Consider the following 22,903-nt stretch of genomic DNA (forward strand, 5'->3'; position numbering starts at 1 on the left):
TGGCTGAATTGGCCTTTTCTCACAAATAAGTTAAATTAGTAGTATAAAATGAGTAGTGACCGAGGCCATTACTGCACGTTCAGGACACGTTCTAGCGATAGGCAGTTACCAGATCCTGTTGTAAATGTACTACACAAGGAAGGATCTCTCAGAACACTGTGAAGTTCGAGGAAACATCAATTTCATTCAGAGATCCAGATATAAAAAAAACGTAAGTCTCTGAATGGTGGAATCTGGAACTGGTTTATTGGCACATGCAGCTATGTGAACGTGAAGTAATGAATACACTGGCTTGTTACAGTAGGGATTACAAATATATAGAAGGCTGTAATTTTTAAAAATGTTTGAGGTATTTATTAACATGTCCTCATCGGTGCAAATTTAAAAACACAGGACCTGGAACAACTTTTTAATGACAATTGTACTGAATTATACATCAATTGATCTAATGTACCAAAGCCTGGTCTCCACTGGTTACTTATCCTCTTTTGCATGCAAGGGCTTTCCTACTCGTATTGTATTAACTTGCTGGGTTGAAATTGTTTTCTTCCAATGCATTCTCATCTTCTCCCTCCTCTTCATCTTCCTCGAGCTCTTCATCATCTTCCTGTGAAGAAGAAGTGTTTTATGATGTAATGAACAATTCAGTACTGATATCAATTCTATAACAACAGTACTAATTGCTGATGTCTCCATACCATTTTAAACAAGTATATTAATATTTAGTTTGCATAAACACAATAACATTACAGTAAACAGTATTGTCTAATTATTTTATCTTTAACATATATTCAGTCAATAGTCCATCATATTATTATTATCCATCATAATTACAGGGTAGAAAACAACTCCTTAGATTCAGATAGCAATTTATCCTTCACTGTTAAAGTTGCAATAATCATATCAAAATACCATTTCCTCCCCACTTACAAATCTGCATAAGGAGCTTTTATTTAAACAGTTACCTTCAAAAAATGTTAAAGGTACAGACCAGAAGGCTAGGAATTAATATTATGAAGTAGCTGTCATAAGAAAGTGTTCCTTCAATTTTGTAATCAGTTACTGCTGATATACCAGCTGAAGACTATAAATCTTATTTCAGACATTTATGCTTCTATGTTGTATTTTATGAACTATACAGCATAGCTTCCTGACAAGCCTGCCAATTTTCCAATTACTGGTTACCCCATATGTTATCTGAAATTCAGTCAAGTCTAAAATGGGAGAAAAGATCATGTCAGGTAGCAGTGCGCTAGCAATCTTCCATAACTCTAACTTAGGGGTTTTGCATGCAAGTCACTGTGTAGCTTTTGTAATCCAATTGCTTAAACGAGGCAGGGTCAGAAATGTTGCTCAAGAATGATTGATACCTCCTATTGACTGTTCAAAAGCACTTCCAACCATATACAGATCTTAGATCAACGGAAGACATAACGGGTATCAGTTAAAGAGAAATTAAGAAATATATTTGCTCACAGTGTTTGGAATCTTTTTGTCATTCAATATACTTAGAATCTACAGCACCAACTTGTCTGTGCCAGTGTTTATATTCCACATGAGCTTCCATCCATCCTGAAACCCCCTCTCTAATCTTCTCTCTCTATTTCCTTCAACTACAGCATTTGACAAGAGTTCTATATTCTCACCAGCTTCTCCGTAAAGAGGTTTCTCTTAAACTCCCTTATAGATCCGTTATTAGCCGTGAGAGTATTTTAAATTCGGAAAGCAGTCCAGCCACTGTGTATAAAAATAACCTGCAACAGCAAGGGAGACTTTACACCTAGGAGAGTATTATTTTCCAAAGTATTTATGCTCTGGTGTGAATGTGTTTAGGGATCATTGTTAAGATGTTTCATGATCATTGTCCCAAAGACAATGGCCAAGTCGTTCACACCTCAAATTGAATAAGTCTTGAAGCTTTTATGAAACATGAAACTCTTTATCTGGAGAGATCTTTGGAGAGTGACCAGCAGGTCTGAAGGGCTGAACAAGCTGAAGAGAGAGAGCGCGACCTGCCTGATTGTTTTCTGTGGGAAAAAAAGCAGTTTTGCAAAACAAAACAAATTGTCGATACAACTTCCCATTGTTTCTGTTTTTGTTCAATTCTTTTACTTAGACGTAAAAGTCAATGTAGTAAATCTATATACACATTTATAATATTGGTTTAGCATTGGTAATTAAAAGCTTATTGTTTTAAATGGAAATGAAGCAGGTTAGCTGCTGATATATTTCCGTCCTTACTTTTGTGGATACTGAAGAGCGATTACCAGTGCTTTATTGTTGGTCCGGGTTAGTCTGACTGTGATTGCTTGTGCCCATATAATCAGTGCATGACACAGAACAAATTCAGGAGTGAAGCTGGGTGCAGCTGAAATTTGTAGTAACCAAGGAAGGGGCTCCTGAGGTCATTCAATAAGAGATAAGCAAGACAATTGAAATTGTGTGACAGTGGCTACCTTGTAGTTATTCCCCCTTGTTGTGAACTCGGCAAGGTGGAACCAGTCTATTTATATGCTTATCTTATGAAACCCCTTCATAACTTAAACACTTCTGTCAGTTCCCCTCTGAATCGTTTCAACTCCAAGGTAAAATATCCGGGCCTGTTCAGTCCTTGTCGATAGTTACGTCCCATCAAGGCTGGCAACCTTCCACTGAATCGATGCTGCGCTCTCTGCTTGGCCACGATATCCTTCTTGTATTAAAATTATTGAATCTATTTTGAAACATTGCTGACGACTGATCATGTACCTGGACCTTTCCGCCCTCATTTCAGCACATCGGCTTGTTCTGATTTTTAATTTGTAAAAAAATTATTGTAATTTGTTTTTGTCATCTTGCCTGTACCTTAAACTGACCTAAGTTCATCTGTTAATTTGAGAACTGCTTCACAGGAAACCAACTGAATCAACTCAGTATCTGGCATCAGTCTAATAGCTGTGCCCATGGATTTCTCTGTTACTCCAATCACGGAGATTGATATTTCAGTCATGAGTAATCTTTAAAACAAAATTTGGCTTTGTCAAGTTGTTTTGTGAAGTTGTTCTTTTCTGAACAGTACATCCAATACATCCATATGCATTTTCAGTCAGTTTATTTTCTGGACTTTTCAAAGCAACAACGACTTGCATTTATATAGCATTTGCATATTAATTCCACAACTGCACTTTAATATTCTGTAACTGTAATATCAATGCCCTCCAGCCACAGTTCAAGTAAAATAATTTGTGCATTGGTCAATACATTTTTCACCCAAATCAACATATTTTTAACTCTAAATGCTGCACAAAACCGATGCCTGAAAATGTTCTGAAAAATGAGATTGTGAATGAGATTCACAAGAGGACTCATGAAAATACACCCCAAACTGGTTATGGTTACCTAATAGATAATAGATAAGACAAACAATCTCCGTTATAACATGCCTCTTGCTTAGCCTAGGATTCTGCATCAATACTAAAAACATTCTATTTAAGCAAAGACTAAATGCAGTATTTTCTATTATCCTTCATTTATTTGCATTTGCATAACTTTAATGGTCACCCATGCTCCATTTTAAAAACCCTGGGTGTGTGGTTATCTTCTTGACAAATGACTGAATCCACTGTAAAACATCAGACTGTGAACAGTTAAGCCTTGCACCAATTGCTTTATGGCAGATATAACATTTTTATGATAGATTGCAGATTTTGACATTGCAACTGTGCAAAGCAAAGACAGCTGTTTATTACCCAGGGAAAAGGGGACCGTAGCTACATGGATCATTTTCATACTGACAGCCTTGACAAGTTTGACATTTGCTTTGTGAAGCATTGTAAAGCAGCTGTCAGGAAAACGTACCCCCTGGGGCTTCACACAACTTGTAACTGTGCCCTCTGTGGCACATCCTTATTGGTTTTGACTAGGGAAGAACAAAAATTGCCTGCAATGAACTTCTTTCTAATAACATTTGCAGGAAAGAAAGCTTGTAACGGCTATAATTACAAAAAGGGAGCAGCCATGACATTGGTTTTCTTCAGATATGCATTTTAAATGTGTTCGATCGCAGCCAATTAGCAAGGAAAGCTATCTTGCAAAACGTTACTTTCTATGAAGAATTAAGATGAAAATTTATAGCTGTAGGTTATTCAATTAACCTTCAAACCACTTGTTACAGAAAAGGTTGTGTCATAGATAAGAGTCTGTGCTTATTTTATATGGTAAGGGTTAATAACGCTACATCAAATATATATCTCCCCCCACCCTGAAGCTGAATGTCTTAACAGATGAAAGGGACTGCTGATAAAATTTGGGCTCTGTAGATTTTCAAATTTAGTATAATCCTTACATGGCTAAATCCTTTCCTAGCGCATGTTCTATTTAACGATGTTCACATTGCATGCCATGTGCTGCTGTTTGACCACCTTTGGCCTTCCTTTTTCTGCATTTTGATTCAATTTTCCAATGAATTGAATTAGCAATCAGCTAACACAATTTATTTCCATCACACTACAATTATGTGCTTTCCCATTCCAAGTAATACAAAGGGCAATGAATCTACTTCCAGTTTCAGAGTGCTAGGACAAATATTGCAGCGAATATAAAGCAAACGCATAATTATATTTGCTGTAAAGTATACAAATTGTTTTTTTTCTTTAATAACACAGGTTAGATGTTGTAGAATAAATACATTGTAGTTGAAATAGCAATTTAATAGAAATTTTAAAACCATTATTGGAAACAAGTGTTTATTTGGATACTTTTCAAAAGAACGTCTAGAATCCAAACTTTAAGATAAGTTTTTTAATCTACCAAATGGTACTTATTCAAAGATGACTGGGCATAGTTATGCTGCATCACCAATAGATGTCTTGATTCTGGGCCTATCTTGCCTTTTTAAAAACATTTCACTTCACACATTTTGAGACTCAAAAATCTCTTATACCCCGACCATAACATTTATGTGCCCTAACCACTAAGCTACAGGACTCCACAAATAGGGAGAGACTATTTTGGTACCAAGAGGAAAGTTAGGAGAATATATTTGACACAGAAGGTTATTAGGATGTGCAATGACTTACCAAAAATAATGGTCGAGGAAGAATCTTTAATAGCTTTTAAACATGAATGAAAAGCAAAGATATAAAAGGGTATGAAGAAAGGGCAGGGGAATGGGCCTAAATGGATAGCTTTATGTAATAGTTGGTGTTGGCACAGGCACAATGAATCAAATGATCGCCATGTGGTATACAATGATATGTATATCATTTACTGTAAAACAGCAGATTAATCAATAAACAGTAACATATTTGTAAATGAAGTAGCCATTAGTGTTGTCATTAGAGTTGTGTCTTCCCTTTTACAGCACCATGGATCTGCTTTGAACTCCCTGATGACTGACAACTTAGATCTTCAACTATATATGTGCTAGAACTGACTGATGAATTTTGCTTCAAACAGATCTGAAGGAGTTGATTTTGGACATGATCTGACGTTTCATTTCACACTACCCAAATCTATCAGTGTCCTTAATTGGTGTTAGAGCAAAGAGGAATATTAAGGGTATTATCTATAGTATCTGGATTCAGAGGACATCCTGCCTAACTGAGATAAATGAGCCTTCACTTTTTTTGTGAATTGCTGTAGCAGCACCAAAATGCCTGAACATAGGAGAGAAGAGTGCTCACCTTTGAAGACAGGAAAGAAGACTACTCTCCAGACTCATATTTACCCAAAGGTGTCTATACCAAACAACTGGATCCTGCATTCCCATTCCGGCTCTGCGGGGTTAGAGGCAAAGACTCAGAGCCACTCTGTTCACCACAACACCTAGATTTGTTTTGTAAATACAGTATGTTCTTCCTATCCAAACCCGTATGCTTATACAACAACAACAACTTGGATTTATATAGCGCCCTCAACGCCGGACGGCATCTCAGAGTACTTCAAAGTAACGGATCCCGGGGCCGAGCCAGTGGGAGGGGGAGAAAGGTGACCAAAGTCGCGGTCGAAAAGAAAGGTCTTCAGCGGGGACCTGAAAATAGGAAGAAAGGGGGCGAGGCGAAAGGAGTGAGGAAGGGAATTCCACAGCCTTGGGGCATACCCTAATGAATCAAGCATTGATCCAATACTTTTTGTATTACTCCAGTGAATTGGTGTCATACCTATCCTATTGTCCTCCCATTACAACATCAAGATGTTTCTTAAGACTTCCAACCATCCTTCTTCATAACCAGCTCAAGTCATTAATTACCCTCTGGGTAAAGAAATATTTTCTAGTGGGTGTCCTTTGCAACCCTGAATCTATGTTCTCTTGTTGAAATAAATATATTGCTAAAATGTACTATATCATTATAAATGTTTTACTCCAGGTCAATAATTAGATCAGCACTGTAGTCGAGGATCAGAGACTGTGTTAACCATTTCCACATCATTTATAAGTCTTGTGATACAAGCATAGGAAAGGAATGGGTCAATTGCAGATATATTAGAACATCAAGTGTGGGTTCAAAAGTAAACTACAAAATTATGATGAATTTAAATTTAATTTCTTATTTAATAAACTGAAAGATCTCTGTCAAATGTTCAGTAACAATGGGAGCCAGAGAAAAAATCACGGAAGAGATGCTTTCAGAAGTGATGTAATTCATCCCCATACAGCATAAGATGTTCACCTCATGCCTCACTTTCGTTGTAATAAAACGTGCTGTTGTTAGGAGTAACAAGGAATTTGACCTTTCCTGCCCTTCTCTCCTCGCCAGAAGCAGCACAACCCGTGATCCTCATATCCTTTTGTCATATTTCTACAACTTTTACAACAAACAGGAAAGTAAAAAAATAAAGCTGAAAGGAAAAAAAGCTGCTAAAAATACAACAACTGAAAGGAATGCCTGAGAGACAGCATGAAATTGATAGTGAGCTGGGAGCTGAAGCTGCCAAGCTCCTAATCCAGCTAATAGAATGATGAGATTTAAAGAGAGCACATAACGCCTGAAGCAATACTAAAGGAACATGGAAATAATGAATGAGAATGAACCCCTGTCTCTTCCCACACCCGGAGGACCTTCCCTGTCCATCTACAAAGTGAAATGAAGTTGAATATTCCAAAATCTAGCCTTTCGTTTTCATTGATGACAGTAAAATCAACCCGGGTGTACTTGTCACTAACCACTTAACTCATCAGGCTGTCAATATTCCGGCCACATTTAATTATGTATTGATACCTATGCCTAACTTGCCACTCGCATAACATCACTGATCACCTTTCCCTTGAACCAATGAGTTATCAAGAGTTTACTATATTTCCTATTTTAAGACAGGAAACATTAAGAGGCATAACTCAATTAAAAAATATCCTTACATTTGATAGTGCTTACAATGTTGAAAAGTATCAAAATGCTTAACAAGTAATTATAATACTAATCCTTTCATTTATAAAGGCACTATATCACATTATTATTTTCACGTCAATAGGACATGATAGAGACATTATTATTTTCATGTCAGTAGGATATCTCAAAGTGCTTCTCAGGATTTACTGTGAAGTGTAGCGACTGTGCATTTTCTGGTGAATTGCTGTCAAAAATAGTAAAATCTGTAGGAAAACATGGCACCCAAATTATGCACAAAAGGATCTCAAAAATAGCCATGAAATGGAAACTAAAGAAAACCATCAGAAGGAACTGCAATAAACCATGTTTTGAATTTCTTCAGTTAAAACAGTACTTTTTTCATCTTAAGGGTAGTAATAATAATACTGTAGTAATCCTTGCTTCTGATATATCACCTATAACATCAAAATGTCTCAAATATCATAAGAAAGGTCTGAATGAAGAGGATTCTTCAGCTCATTTGATTTCATCATTCCAGAATACGCACCATACAACACTACTATTAAAGTAGTCAAGTTGTTTTTTAAATGAGTCCACTCTTGCTGGTAACTCATTCTAGTTAATTCCCTTCCAACTGAAGAAATACTTCCTGGCATCTATTCTGAAATTGCACTCTGCAACTGTGAACCCGGGTCCTCTTGTTCGGCTGCTTTGGAATATTTCAAAGTATTATTTTGGGTTTACTTTCTCATTCCTACTCAAAGTGCTTCATGGGGAATTGTTATAAAGTGTATTTATAGCAGAATTGAAAGTTAATTTGTGCACAACAATGTCCCATAAATGGAAAGTTCCCTTTAACACTTGCTTTTCACTATTGTGAATGAACCAGACCTGAGACACTGACCTAGGGTGACAATTTATTTCCCCCAAAAAGAGATGGCTGTTGGTTTGAGATAAGTAAACAAACTTGTATGACTTGCAAGAGAGAACATCTTAGGTAGGGTTTCTTCTTGCTATTGCGATATCCTGGAAATTGTTCTTAAACAACATTTACAACAACAACAAGATTACATTTGTAAAGCGCCTTTCATGTCGGGAGGACGTCCCAAGGCGCTGCACAGAGAACAGCAATTCAGACCCGAGCTGGGTTGGGGGGGGGGTAAGGGAGGGGAGGAGAAGGGGGATGGCCGATGGCATGGTCTTGAGGCAGGACTTGAAGGAGGCTAAGGAGGGGGCGAGGCAGAGTGACTGGAGGATAGAATCTAAGAGATTGGGGGCAGAGCGGCTGAAGGCTCTCCCACCATTGGTGGGTTGGGGGACGTGGAGCAGGCCGGAGCCGGCTGAGCGGAGGGAACGGGTGGGTTGGTAGGAGGTTAGCAGGTTGCAAATTTATTATGATTATTAATAATAATAATTTATTACGATTATTAAGGGTTAAGATGAAAGGGATGCGCATTGGGATTAAAAGATCTACTAAGATCAAATAAACTTGTCCAACAATCTTGATAGACTGCTTGGGCTCCTCCAAATCCTGTTCTGATTTGAACATAAATAAAGTCCCCAAACTCCCAATATATACTGACAATCTAATGCAGTACTGGGGGAGTAGTTCATTGTTCCCGGTGTTGTCCTTGAATTGAGATGTTAAACTGAGCTCTTGTCTGTCTAATCAGGTGGATGGTAAAAATTCCATGGCTATTAAAAATATGATGGCAATTTTCCTAGCATCCTGCTAACAGATAAATTGGTCATTGACTTCATGTTTATTTATCAGTCATTACTGTGAGCAAACTGGTTGCAGCATTTGTCTACAGATATACAGACAGCAACTGAAGGCAAAGTATAACATGCTTTGAGAAGTTTTGACATTATAGGCGGAAGGATTATTATGATTTCAACAGCATTCATCATTTAAATGAATTAAAGGTCAACAGAAAGGCAAGAAGCACAAAGATTTTTTTACAACTCTCGGAAAAACAAAAGCGCCTTAAAAAAAGATATTTACAGAATATATCTTTATTAAAAAGCTATTAAATAAGGTTTAGTCCATTAATACTCAAAAATATAAAATTTTCTAGGAATGAGAACATTTTTTCCTTTAAGAAACCAAACATTTTCATCCCTTTTCTGTCTGAAATTATGTTTAGGAATTCAATTCTAAATATTCCAAATCACACTAAAATACAGATTCTTGGGAGATTTAGAATATGTCTGCAGAAAAGCTGAAAATTCAAATTATTTTGGTGGTGTGGGAGGGAACACAACAGAAGTCCTCAAAACACTAAATGCTCTCAGGCGATATGAAGACAAATGGGCATCTAAATGATAAGTGAACACTTGGACAGTGATGAGTTTTATCCCAAACAATGTACATATCCTCAGAAATGATCTAATTCTTTGTAAACAATGGAAATTATCTGTGGTATTGTACATAAAACAATCTTAACTTTAGTAATCGTGCCACACTTGTGGATATATGACTAGCTGTTAGTCCTGGCCTTTTTTCTATCTTCCCCTGTCCACCTTCTCCAGAAAAGCACTGCTTGGGTGCAATTGCTCATGCTTTGGTGCAATTCTCCAGGTGCTGGCAGCCTTCAGGAACTTTCTCAAGTGCTTATCCTTTCTGTGTAAATCTGGGCATTAAGCGCTGGTGGGCCAGAACAGTGAGTGCAACTGTATTCTCAGGACCAGATTACCCAATAAAACAGGTAAACCATATCATAGGGCCCTTAGGTCTGAGGGGCCCCACATATGATTGACATCTTTACTTCCTGGCTGCATTTCTCTTCTGTTTGATCTCCACGCTGTCTCATGCACAATGGGAAGAGAGGCAGTGTGGAAGGTGTGACTCCTACTTCCCACATTGCCACTCTTCCTGTCATTCTCCATGCAGCCTTATGCATTGTACAGCCAGTTACAGTGGCTCCCTTTCTCAGTCTTCCCTGCCTCCTCCCTTTGCTGCTCCAGCTTTTATAATCTGGGCCAATAGAAAAGTGCAGATATTTTTGCAAAAAATTGCGGAGCGCTTCGCAGAGCTTGCAGGAAATTGTGGCAGCCTTTACTGGAATTTGCCGGGAAATTGTGGGGGTTAACTGGTGCCATTGAAGTACATTTAACGGCTATATTTTTTCACCTTATTGATAAAAACTAAACATAAGGAAATAACACACATAAGATTTTTTTTGAGGGGTGGGGGTACCACCAGTGAGGCTACAGGAGCTCACCACCTCCAGTCATTCAGGGCCAGCACCGCACACAGACACAGAGACTCAGAGAGCGACACACACACTCAGAACACAGGGAATGATACACACACTCACAGACACAGAGAGAGACACACACAGACACAAAGAGAGACACACACAGACAGAGACACACAGAGACACACACAGACACAAAGAGAGACACACACAGACAGAGACACACACAGACACAGAGAGAGACACACAGAGACACACACAGAAAGAGACACACACAGACACAAAGAGAGACACACACAGAGAGACACACACAGACACACACAGACACAGAGATACAGAGACACAGAGAGAGACACACACAGACAGAGATACTCATAAACATAGACAGACTCACATAGAGATACACAATCACAACAGCGGGGCCTCCCAGTATTTGCCCCTTGAGCTACACTGAGCGTGCATGCCAGGAGCCGCTCAGTCCACAGTGTGAGCGGCCCGCGGACCAGAAACTACATTTATGGCGGGTTTGTAGTGGGCAGGGATCGTGGTAGCGAAAAATGTGGAAAAGGTGTGGCCGCACTTTTCTATTAGCCCAACTTATAACTCACCGTTGACCATGGATCAATCCTGACACCTTTGTGGTCTACACTGTGCAGCCACCTCCTGAGCCATCAACTGTTTCCAGAAATAAAAAAAAATGAATTATTTCATTCCAACAATTTTTATCAGAATTTGAAGGTGTGAGGATGGAAAACCATTTCTTAAAACAGAATATCAATGAGAGTGATGGTAAGAAACAGAAGTGCACACAGACATAATTCAGCCGGTTAATATTACGGAACGGTTTTACTATCAGTGAATTATTACCAAGACGGAAGAAGTTTTTCTCATCAGCAACAGGATTTTCTCAGCTGCAAATAGGCATGAAACATTTATCCTGTGTGTGGCATGAAACAGTGATGCCTCTTATCAGAACCAGCAATGTGGCAATTAAGATAAAGATTCCTTGTAGCCAGTGTGAAGATTTAAAGAATCCAGACTACTATAGTCCATATTTTGTGAGTAGGTAATCAGTCACTTAAGTACTTGTTATTCCCCTTTCTCTTAGTAACTTTCAGGCATTACCAAAGATCCCTGTAGATACACTGGGGTCTAAATTAGGAATGTGTTAAACAGATTCCACAGGGACCTGGAAGTGACAACACTTTGAAACTCCACTCGGACATTGACCCACAAGCTACAATTGGCTACAATTCATGGAAGTTAAAGCTGAGACTGGCGTCAGAGCAGAGTTCCAGAAGGTCAGCCTTAGATGTCTGCAGGATTCACTGATTACAAATCCTTTTGTGAATCTCGCAAACTCACAAATACTGTTGGACTTCACCGTCCAAAAGCTGACTCCACTGTGTCGCCACTATTACATATAGAATAAATGGCTGCAATCGAAGTGATGCCACTTTGTGTTGCTCAGATGGCTCTTAAACTCCTAGTGAAAAAGCAATCTCACTTTATTAATCATTGCAGAGTGGCCTTTTCTTATCTAAAGCACCTCAAAGGTGACATTGAAAATTTCATTAACTCTCCATCTCTGCTTGTGCAATCTCAATCTCCAACAATTTAATTTAGTTCAATGAAATGTTTTCTCATGCAGCATGAAGAGTTAATGAGGAATGCTTTCAATCACCAATTAAACACGTTTTTACTACAATTCCTGTGTACTGAACTGCTTTCAACAGACTGTCCACAACACGACTTTATGTTAAGACCTTATGCTGCACTTTTTTTAAAAAAAGTCGTCATTCTATTTAATGTACTACACAGAATGGAGAGGACAGACAGCAAACCCTTTAGTTTAAATATGTGAGGAGGATCCCATGTGGAAAACAAACTAGAATTCGCCTTCACTTAAATCAAGGTTTTTAATCTCTGCAAAAGTCTTTCATGTATAAACCACTGAGTAATGATCTCTATTTGTCTCTAATTTCCTTTCACCAGTAAACCCATTGGAGTGTGACAATTAACTAACTTAATTGGGCTAAATTAATTATGCTTTCACTCAGGTCAATATATATAGCTACCTTGCTTAATACCATGGTGTAAAGTTAATCTTTTTAAGATCAAAGTCGTCAAGTCATGTGTTAGATACTAACTGAAGCTAAATGGTAGCACATCTGTAAGCAACTATTTACATACAGGGCATGGGAGCGCACTTTTCCTGAAATATGAGATAAATGTGGAGTCCTGTAGCTCAGTGGTTAGAGCACTCGCTTTGCAAGTGAGAGACCTGAGTTCAATTCCAGGCAGGGCGAAACCTTGGGCAAGTTTCCTTACTCCACACAGAGCCTAATAATAATCCCTCCAAAAAACCAAAAACAATAATAAATTGGTCATTTTCAATCTACGACTGTTTGTGGGACATTGCTGTGCGCAATTGGCTGCCGCGTTCGCCCACAAATATACAGTCAATTCACTTTACAGTGTGTTCTGTGAAGCGCTTTGGGATGTCCTCCCGACATGAAAAGCGCTATATCAAATGCAAGGATTATTATTATTATAAATGCAATTACACAATGCACTGCAAACTCGGAATAAAGGAACATCAAAAATCCAAACAGTCTAAATTGTTTTTGTTCATCTTTCCTCACTCTCATGTACATGCAGATTTGCAGCTCCATGTTTGAAACAACATTCCCTTTTTATTGAACTGAACAATAATGTCAGCTGCTACTTGTGGCTTCAATAATTAAGTGGGATGTCAGTCCTCCTCATCTAACCCTGTGCTGCACAAATGGTGTGATAGAACTGAAGTCTCCTCCAGCCATTGTAAAATTAATAGAATGACTTTTAATACCTCCAGAGACACTAGTCAATTTTTCTAATCCTCTTAAAACTGCTTGCTCAGTACTTTTGACTAATAGTAGCAACTTAAATAAACAGTGCATCTTTACTCAGATAAATCTGTAAGATGCCTCAGCCATGCATCACTAAGGGAAGAAAGGTTACAAGAAGCGCCTTATCCAGGTCTGCCATGAGTGCTAAACACGCTGATACTAATGAATCATCTCAACAGATTAACTGCGGCTAATTTAATCTACTCCTTGCTGAATATTTTATATGTTGCTACTTCAAAGATTTATTGCTTAGCGCAGACTGCACAGTCAACATAGCAAAGACTCCTTTGTACATGCTAGACCTAGGTAACACTTAAGTCAGAAAAAGGATAGAACTTACATTATGCTGAATTTCATAAAATAAATACACCCAATTCATCATCACAAGTTACAAAGTACATTAAATGAAAAGCACACACTTGCGATTGAATGCTATTGCAATCCGAAGAGAAAAGCTTGTAGTCAATATGGTTATCAGGCTCCATCAGTTTCAGAAGAGCCTGCAAAAATGGGACAAAATGGGACAATGTATTTGCATGTTTAGCTTCATGCAGGTTCTGTTACACTGGTTGTTTTTTTTAAATGTATCATGGCAAAAAAAATGCACTGATGATTCACTAGTGCAACCTTTGACCATGAAACAATTCTCAAGGTAATTTATACTGAGCTGGCAATTCACCAAGAGGAGTGCGAGTCTTTTAAAAGATGTACCTCAACTACAATGAAACATTTAGCCAAGGTGGACACTTGGGGTTCTCATTGAGCTGGGAGGAAAATTCATCTCGTCTGTTCAAACGTTTCTGTGAAATATTGTTTTGTTCCATCGAACAACGTAGCCTTGGAAGTAAAATCATGAAAAAAAATCTGTAATAATGAATATTAATTCAGAACTGCATATTCTAACAATATAATACACTTCAGGAAACATTAGCCTTCATCAAAATTTGCTAGATTGTATAAATTGGTCATTTTCAATCCACGACTGTTTGTGGAACATTGCTGTGCGCAATTGGCTGCCGCGTTTGCCCACAAATATACAGTCAATTCACTTTACAATATATTCTGTGAAGCGCTTTGGGACGTCTAGAAGACGTGAAAAGCGCCATATCAAATGCAAGGATTATTATTATTATAATTAAAAACATAATTCTTAAACATTTAACTACTTTTTTTCAATGGTCGTACTATTTATTTTTCAATTTTCCCATTCCAGTGTTTTTCAACCATATTATTGGAGATTAGGATTCCAGTATTTCATCATCAATTCTAAATAAACTGGAAAATCAGGAAAGACATAATTCAATTATGTGATTACTAACCAGCTTGTTTTCGGAATAATAAGTAGGAATAACAATGGAATAGTTAAACCAATAACATTTCTATGGTATCTGAGGCCAAAATCTACATGGCATTAGTCTTAAGACCACCATCTTAAAATTCAAGACTACAGAATTTTGGAAATGTCTTAAAATCAGTACTATTTGGAAGGACAGTTTTCTTAAAAGGAACTATAGAAACTACAAAAAAATGGATTTACACTTGCGTTCCCAAATTATTTTTCTTGACCTGAAGCTCGCATTTTAATGCTGCTCCACAGGATACCAGTTCAGTTGAGGCTATATCCAATTTTTAGTTGCATATTACGTTTGTTGTCAACAAACAGAATCTATCACTGGAACGCTGAAATATTGGGATACAATCATTGTACCAAAATCGCACCACCTCCTTTTAATCTTCCGATTGCTGTATGTTATAGTTCAAGCAGCACCACTCTGTGGCAGGGATGAGATTTCACAACTCAGGTCATTGTACACCAAATGTCCGAAGTATCTCATTGTCTTAAAATGTAAAATCGTGCAGATTGGGAGACAAAATCTTAAATTCAATCATAATTTGGAAGTTGGCTTTCCACAGTTCTTCCAATTTAAAAAAAGACTTCCAAATTAAGACTGAATTTAAGACTTCCCCAAAATTCTGCAGAACCGAAAACATTATGACAATTGTATTTGGGCTAAAATGATGCAGATTACGGGGTTTAATAATAATAATAATAATAATAATCCTTGCATTTGATATAGCACTTTTCACGTCGGGAGGACGTCCCAAAGCGCTTCACAGAACATACTGCAAAGTGAATTGACTGTATATTTGTGGGCGAACGCGGCAGCCAATTGCGCACAACAATGTCCCACAAACAGTCGTAGATTGAAAATGACCAATTTATTATTGTTTTGGGTTTTTGGAGGGATTATTATTAGGCGTGTGGAGTAAGGAAACTTGCCCAAGGTTTCGCCCTCTGCCTGGAATTGAACTCAGGTCTCTCGCTTGCAAAGCGAGTGCTCTAACCACTGAGCTACAGGAATAATAATAGTTTAGGTACTATAGCAATGCAATCTTCTTTCAGATTGGTGGGGCAATCTCGCCTTAGAAACTGTCCATTGATGTTAACCTCATTTGGAAGGATAGGGCATCTTCTGCTATCCCTTCTAACCTGGGACAAGAGGGCTGTGTCATCTTAAGGGATCCATCTATGGTCTCAGTTGAAAAGGTGTAAAGTTAGTTTACACCCATGTTTGAATTACAAGTTGGAACTGAATCCAAAATTAGTTCTGTGTCCATTTTATGGAGAGTTCTGTTCCTGCTTAGTCATTTGTCTTATTCTACTCATTTTTTAAATGCTGCACATTTTGTCAACTAGTAAGTAATGGTGGGCAGATAACAGTCTGCAATTGCATATTGCAAGTTTTTACCACCCCAAATATTGAAGCATATCCTCTTACGAACACTTCAAGGTAGCTACTGTATGTTATTAATGTAACAAATAAAGAAAATTACAGCATACATTAGGCAAATGACAAAATTATTGACCCAGACTGACACATTATTCATAGGACAATATATACACATTAAGGTCTCAGCTGGAATACTGCAAAGCCAAATGTGTTGTGAAGCATAAGATTTGGGTTTTAAAATGCTCTGCAACTTTAAATGATAGTATTCACAGTATCAAGAGCACTGTTTTCCTATTCCCAGAAATGTGTTTAATTCAGATATACATTTTGAAGTAGCTTCTGTAATTTCAGGGGCCAGGAATTTTTATGAACTCCAAAATACACTACTTACTGCATCATGCAGGAGTCAGGAGTATTTGTGAACCTTTCACCACATGAGAAGCAACCATACTGGCATTAAAATTATTCAAAATAATGTCAAGATCATAACTATTTTATAAAGGATATGGATCACAATCTACTGATTTTTAAAAAAGAATCAAACTACATAACTCCAGACTAATTGATACCTTATGAGTTTGTATTATCAAATCAATGATCCTCTTATTTGCAGTGTACATTCATTTGATCCAAAATAGTTTGCTTTCACAAATAAAAATAAGAATTTTTTTTACATGTTAATAGTGTTAAAGGTGTTCAAATCACTGTAGCAGGACTGCTATTTGAAGTTCGGATATCAGACCAGATGGAGGTGGAGCAAACGCTGAAATTATCTGTGATTATTTAATGCAAGAAGGACAACATGTGTTGTGGCTGGATTTACACGTTATCGATGGTAACATTTTGGTGATATCAGTCAAAACCTAAGCTCTGTCTTTCTTTTTGGGCAAACCATTGCTGCCCTAATCCAAGCCAACACCACTTTCTTCTCATTCTCTATTTTTTTACATACATGATTACTTGCAGCTAACGGGTCTGAATACATTACATTAACTCTTCATCAGTCCCTGTATATCATGTCGGACACCAATCTGGCTGGTGATTATGCAAGGTATAAATTAGCATTAAACTATCTTTAAATCAGAATGGAACCAGTTTTCAAATTAAAGTTCCATCAGTATATTGCATGGCGCTGTCATTTTAATAACCAAATCAATTCCCCTTGGCCCAGAGTAGGGAGTAAACGGATGCAGTCTTCATTTGACAGAGGTTTATCTCTGCTACCAGACAAACATGACTGTAATAAAGATATCAGTCCAGCTCACTAATAAAGCCAGTAGATACAGAGGCAAACACACCTCTAAGACTTGTCAAAAACTTACTAACCATTCAAGAAAAAAAATACTTTTGTTAACATTAACTACTCATAACACATGTTTTAGGATACATTGTAAGTGTTAAATATTTGAGCCTCTATTGGTTGTCATGTAAATCCATACAAAGGGCATAGAGTGTGCAGTTTTGACAGAAGGATTTTCTTCAGGGACCATATCACATTTTACATCTGGGTGGTTTGATTCAGTTTGGGTCTATCCATCCTGAACACATTTGCGCAAATACACAAGTTTGACAATAAAAGGCTTATTAAACACTATTTTATTTATTTTTTGCAGCCAAACATTAAAATGAGCAGGCTGCTGAGTGAAGTACATCACCCATTTAAAAAAGGACAGACTGCATTAACAGCTCAAAACATGCAGCCCCTGTCTTTTCAGGAAAAAAAACACTAACTGTCTGTCCATTATGTGACAGGACAGTATATACAGGAATTATCAGAAACACAGAAGTGACTCAGTGTTAATGACTCAGGGATAATGACTAAGTCTGGCTTCTTTTTTGATGTAAATGTACCACAGACTACAACAGTGTACAGTTCTTCTGTAACAGAATAATAGGAAAACGGAAAAGGGAGGCAATTGAACACATTTCACCAATTTATTAGATTTTGATAGATCTTTTAATCTCAATGCCCTGCCCTTTTGTTATATCCCTTGATACCACTATTGCCCAAGTATCTCTCTCTCTCTCTCTTTTAAATTATCCCTATTGATTCCGCCTCTACTGCTTTTTGGAGGCAGAGCATTCCACATCTTCACAAACTCAGTGTGTAGAAATGTATCTTGAACTCGGCTTTAGTTTTGATTTTAAGGCTATGTCCCCTTGTGATGGATCCCTCAATTATTGTCCACGATCTAATCTGTCAGTTCCTTTCATGAATTTAAATACCTGCATCGAGTCATCTCTTAACCTCCTCTGCTATAAGGAATATAACTCCAACCTACCCAGCCTCTCGGAGCTAATATTTTTAGATTAGTAGAGACTTAATAATGTGACCACACTTGAGTCAATGCATGTCTGGTTTTAACAACAACAAATTACATTTATATAGTGCCTGTCACATTGGAAGGACGTCCCAAATTATTTTACAAATATGACTGATCATAAATTGATAATCAATAATTTAGTTCTGCAATATATTTAACAGAGCCCATCTCACTAATGTCCAAGTTACACCCTAACGCATCAGCCTGAATACTAAAATATGACTTCTGCTGCAAGTGAGTCTTGACAGTTTTTCACACAGGTAAAAATCCCTGCATCCATTTTACTCTTACGCCACACCAAGAGGAGTTGTCATAGTTATTAAAATAACACTACATTGATGGGACTTTCATCTGAAAACTGGTTGCATTCTTAATTTAAAGATTGTTTAATACCTTACCTTTAATAGCGAGACAAGATATTTGATTTATTTCATGGGTGAATAGCAATGCTAACAAGATCCAAGGTAAGATTAGTAGCATTGTAACAAAAGCAAAGTGTATTTTTTTATATATATGGTAGATTTGGGAGGATATTTGGAGATGGCAAGAGAGACTGAGGACAGAGGGATTCAGGGCAGCAAGGACCTTTCACATTATAGCCAAGATTTAATTTGTTTTCTAATTTGATTTACTTCACTACCTTCATCCTTACATAGAATTTGGGCCATGAAGATGTTTCGAATCAGTATTTTCTTCTTACTTCGAAAATAACATGAACAATAATTCTCCTGCTCTCTAGCATTGCCTTTAACACACAGGACAACATGTAAAGGTGCTTTGCAGTAAAATTATTCTATCCCAATACTGCACTTTTTTCAATTACAACAACAACAACAAGATTACATTTGTATAGCGCCTTTCGCGTCAGGAGGATGTCCCAAGGCTGATAGCTAATGTGTCCAATGCTATGTTTGTGCCTATCACAAAATAACAGAAATAGTGTTTTCTACTTTTTTACAAATTTCCCTTCAGTGTCAAAATTGGGCAGAAACTTAGGCAAATTTCATTACTCCACATACAAGTCTCTGTTTACCTAGCAGTAAGTAGGAACCCGTTGTTAGTCGACTGGCAGATTGCTTTTCCGGAGGTAATAATCCCTCAAAAAAAATAATTTGGTCACTCAATCCACTACTGGGACACTGCTGTGCGCAATTAGCTGCCGCTTTTCGCCCACAAAATACACAGTCACTACACTTTACAGTATATTCTGTGAAGCGCATTGAGACCTGTCAACGATGTGATAAGGTGCTATATCAAATGCAAGGTTTATTTTTTTTATTATTATTATAATTGAACAGCTAAAGCACTTGAAATATCCAACAGCCAAAGATTAGTTTAGTGATTTGTGTAAATAAACAAAAACCTCTTAAAATAAATGCTTCAAATCAAGAGATAACATAATCCTTAGCACTCACAACATGAGTCACTTTGTGCCAAAAGATTGAAGAACAGATCCATTTCCAAATGACATGGTCATGGTGACACTGACAACCGACTTCTGTTACTGCGTCACCTATTGGTAAGCTGTGTCCTCATACTTAAACATTGTGCTGAACCTTTCCAGAAAAGCAGATATAGAGTAAATAGTTCATTACACCTAAACCGGTCTAATATGAATTGGTTCAGTTCTTTGGCCAGGTTGAGGGTACTATCACCTTGGATTCTGTACTGTTTTACTGACAGCCTGAAGCTTTTCCCAAAGCCGATCATCTATTTGCATGTTGGCACTATATGAATGTAAATTCTATCCCACTATAAAGGTTAAAGGGTAAGACATTTCCCAGTGTGCAGTGTAGCTTTTAACAAAGAATAATAACAATAATAATAATCCTTGCATTTTTGCATTTGACATAGCGCTTTTCACATCTTCTAGACGTCTCAAAGCGCTTCACAGAATATACCGTAAAGTGAATTGACTGTACATTTGTGGGCGAAACGCGGCAGCCAATTGCACATAGCAGTGTCCCACAAACAGTCGTGGATTGAAGTGACCAAATCATTATTGTTTTTCTTCTTGAGGGATTATTATCAGGCGTGTGGAGTAAGGAAACTTGCCCAAGGTTTTGCACTGCTTTCTCGGGAATCCAACCGAGCTTTCTCGCTTGCAAGGCGATTGCTCCAACCACTGAGCTACAGGATTCCACAAAAGGAAGAATGTTCTTCCTTTTGATCACACAAGTGATTTGAACACAGCAGCATTCAACTAGCACCAGCCTGTGAAGGTCATTAGGTTTCAATAACCTGTCCAGTAGAGCCTGGCTTGCTTCTATGGTCCTCTTCACTGTGGGAGTTGCAACTCAGTGCAGTGAATACATAAAACCCATCTATTCTGAAACAGAACAAATTTACTCTTTCTTCAAACATCAATTGGTGGGGAAAAAAATATTCAGTATTCAACAAAAAGGAGATTGCATCAAACAGAAGAATCCAATTAACTTTTCACTTAATTCAAACAGCTGTTTTTGAATTTCTGATCAAAATTTTAGAGGTCAAACTATTACTTACTATAGCATTAAAAGTGTCTATCTAATTCACCAACAAGAGTTAGCTCTCTCTAACAAACCCGAAGCAAGAAACAAATGGGCCATTTCTACTAATACTCTACGACAGCCCATTCCACTTTAAAAGGCTGACAGAAATTCAATATCAATTTTGATTCTCTCAAGAACTGACCAGCATATTCAAGCATTCGAAGACTAAGATTGCTGGATGCCCAAACTGCTGTGGACAGGTAATTTCCATGCTCTATCTTTGGAAGCCTTGTGCTGAGCTGATTCCTAAGGTAACATCCATTTAATCTTACTTTTGAAGATGTCGAGTCACACTCCTGACAGATCCAACCATAGCCTGTCTGTTTCGGGGACTTCTTCAGTGGCGGGTCAAGGCAACCAAAGTGGTAACAGAGTCTGCATTCGTCACATCTGCACAGGAGAACAATTTTCAGATTAAATCAGTTTACTGGCTATTATAGACACACATGTATAGAATGAATTAAGTAATAGAAGCTACAGTTTGACCATCAGCAGTGTGTCTGCTGATTACACATGGAACAGAGAAAGAGAGATGCTTTATACAACTCTATCCTCTCTGACATAGACTCATATAATGAAGTGGGTGATGGGGTTAGTGCCTATCTTACGACTCCTAAACCAAATCAATTCTTCGACTGTCAGTAAGAGGAACCAGATGAAGTGTTCACTTGCAGTTTTATGTCTGAAAACACAATTGTAGTAAAATAATGAGGTAACTTGTATTCAAATTATGCTAAGTCCACAGATTCATTAGTAACAATTGTGTTGCCCTTATACATCCACTGGATTCTGTATTAGCGACATCACTAGGAAACCGTCGTTACACTGCCTTCTCTGAACGGCTCTCACCCTGGCTGAGTCAAGCTCTCCGTCTGCACAACTAAGCATGCAAAGGCCAGCTATATTTTTAAAGCTTTGAAAGAGATGGAGTAATGTATTAACTCCAAATGTTCTTTGTGGGACAGAATTCAAATGTTAGACCTGATTCTATCAATGTTGGCTTTGGGGACAGTGTCAGGTAGTGCATGAGGGCAGGATTGTAATCAGTACATTATGAATTGCTACATTTAAACTGCTTGTTAGATCCCATTATATGCAATCGAGCCTCGCAGCTTTTGTCGTAGGAAGATATCCATTTATTGTATATGCATGAAATCAGTTTAATTTTGATATTTAATCACCGGAGAATATTTCTTAAAGTTCATTACTGCCATTCTCTTCTATATAATTCCTGCCACATCTTGCCCACAAAATCTACAGGCAATTTACTTGACTTTATTTATTCTAATAATAATAATCCTTGCAATTAATATAGTGCTTTTCATGTCTTCTAGATATCTCAAAACCTTCACAGAATATAATAATCCTTGCATTTGATATAGCGCTCTTCACGTCGGGAGGACGTCCCAAAGCGCTTCACAGAACACACTGTAAAGTGAACCGACTGTACATTTGTGGGCGAAACGTGGTAGCCAATTGCGCACAGCAGTGTCCCACAAACAGTTGTGGATTGAAGTGACCAAATTATTTTTATATAAAGGGATTATTATCCCCGGAAAAGCGATCCACCAATTAACTAATAACTGGGTTCCCTCTTACTGCTAGGTACACGTGGAGTAAGGAAACTTGCCCAACATTTCGCCCTGCCTGGGAATAGACACAAGTCTCTCGCCTGCGAGGTGAGTGCTCTAACCACTGAGCTACAGGACTCCTGTGAAGCACTTTGAGACATCTCAACAATGTGAAAAGGCTCTATATCAAATGAAAGGATTATTATTATTCTTTATAATTGATGTTAAACTTTGCCCGAGAACGATGTAACCCCATAAATATACAGAATTAGGAAATGAGGACATTCAGTTCATTTTTTTATATATCATATACAATTCATTCTGTTATGGACTCTTCCGAATGTACT

The 22,903-nt window shown here is 37.7% G+C and overlaps 1 protein-coding gene across 3 annotated transcripts in view; it reads right to left on the reverse strand.

Annotated features, from left to right (window-relative positions):
• Positions 1 to 224: 224 nt before the first annotated feature.
• Positions 225 to 22,903, reverse strand: part of phf14 (PHD finger protein 14) — a gene marked incomplete at its 5' end in the record, with an annotated part of 136,229 nt that continues 113,550 nt past the window's right edge. Inside the window, 3 exon segments of one of the 3 annotated variants that reach the window (XM_042346927.1) lie at positions 225 to 607; positions 13,818 to 13,898; positions 21,258 to 21,375. In XM_042346927.1, coding sequence (XP_042202861.1) covers positions 521 to 607; positions 13,818 to 13,898; positions 21,258 to 21,375 — 286 coding nt within the window. 3 annotated transcript variants of the gene reach the window in all.

The sequence above is a fragment of the Callorhinchus milii genome, unplaced genomic scaffold (genome assembly GCF_018977255.1).
Source record: "Callorhinchus milii isolate IMCB2004 unplaced genomic scaffold, IMCB_Cmil_1.0 Scaffold2, whole genome shotgun sequence".
NCBI lineage: Eukaryota > Metazoa > Chordata > Chondrichthyes > Chimaeriformes > Callorhinchidae > Callorhinchus > Callorhinchus milii.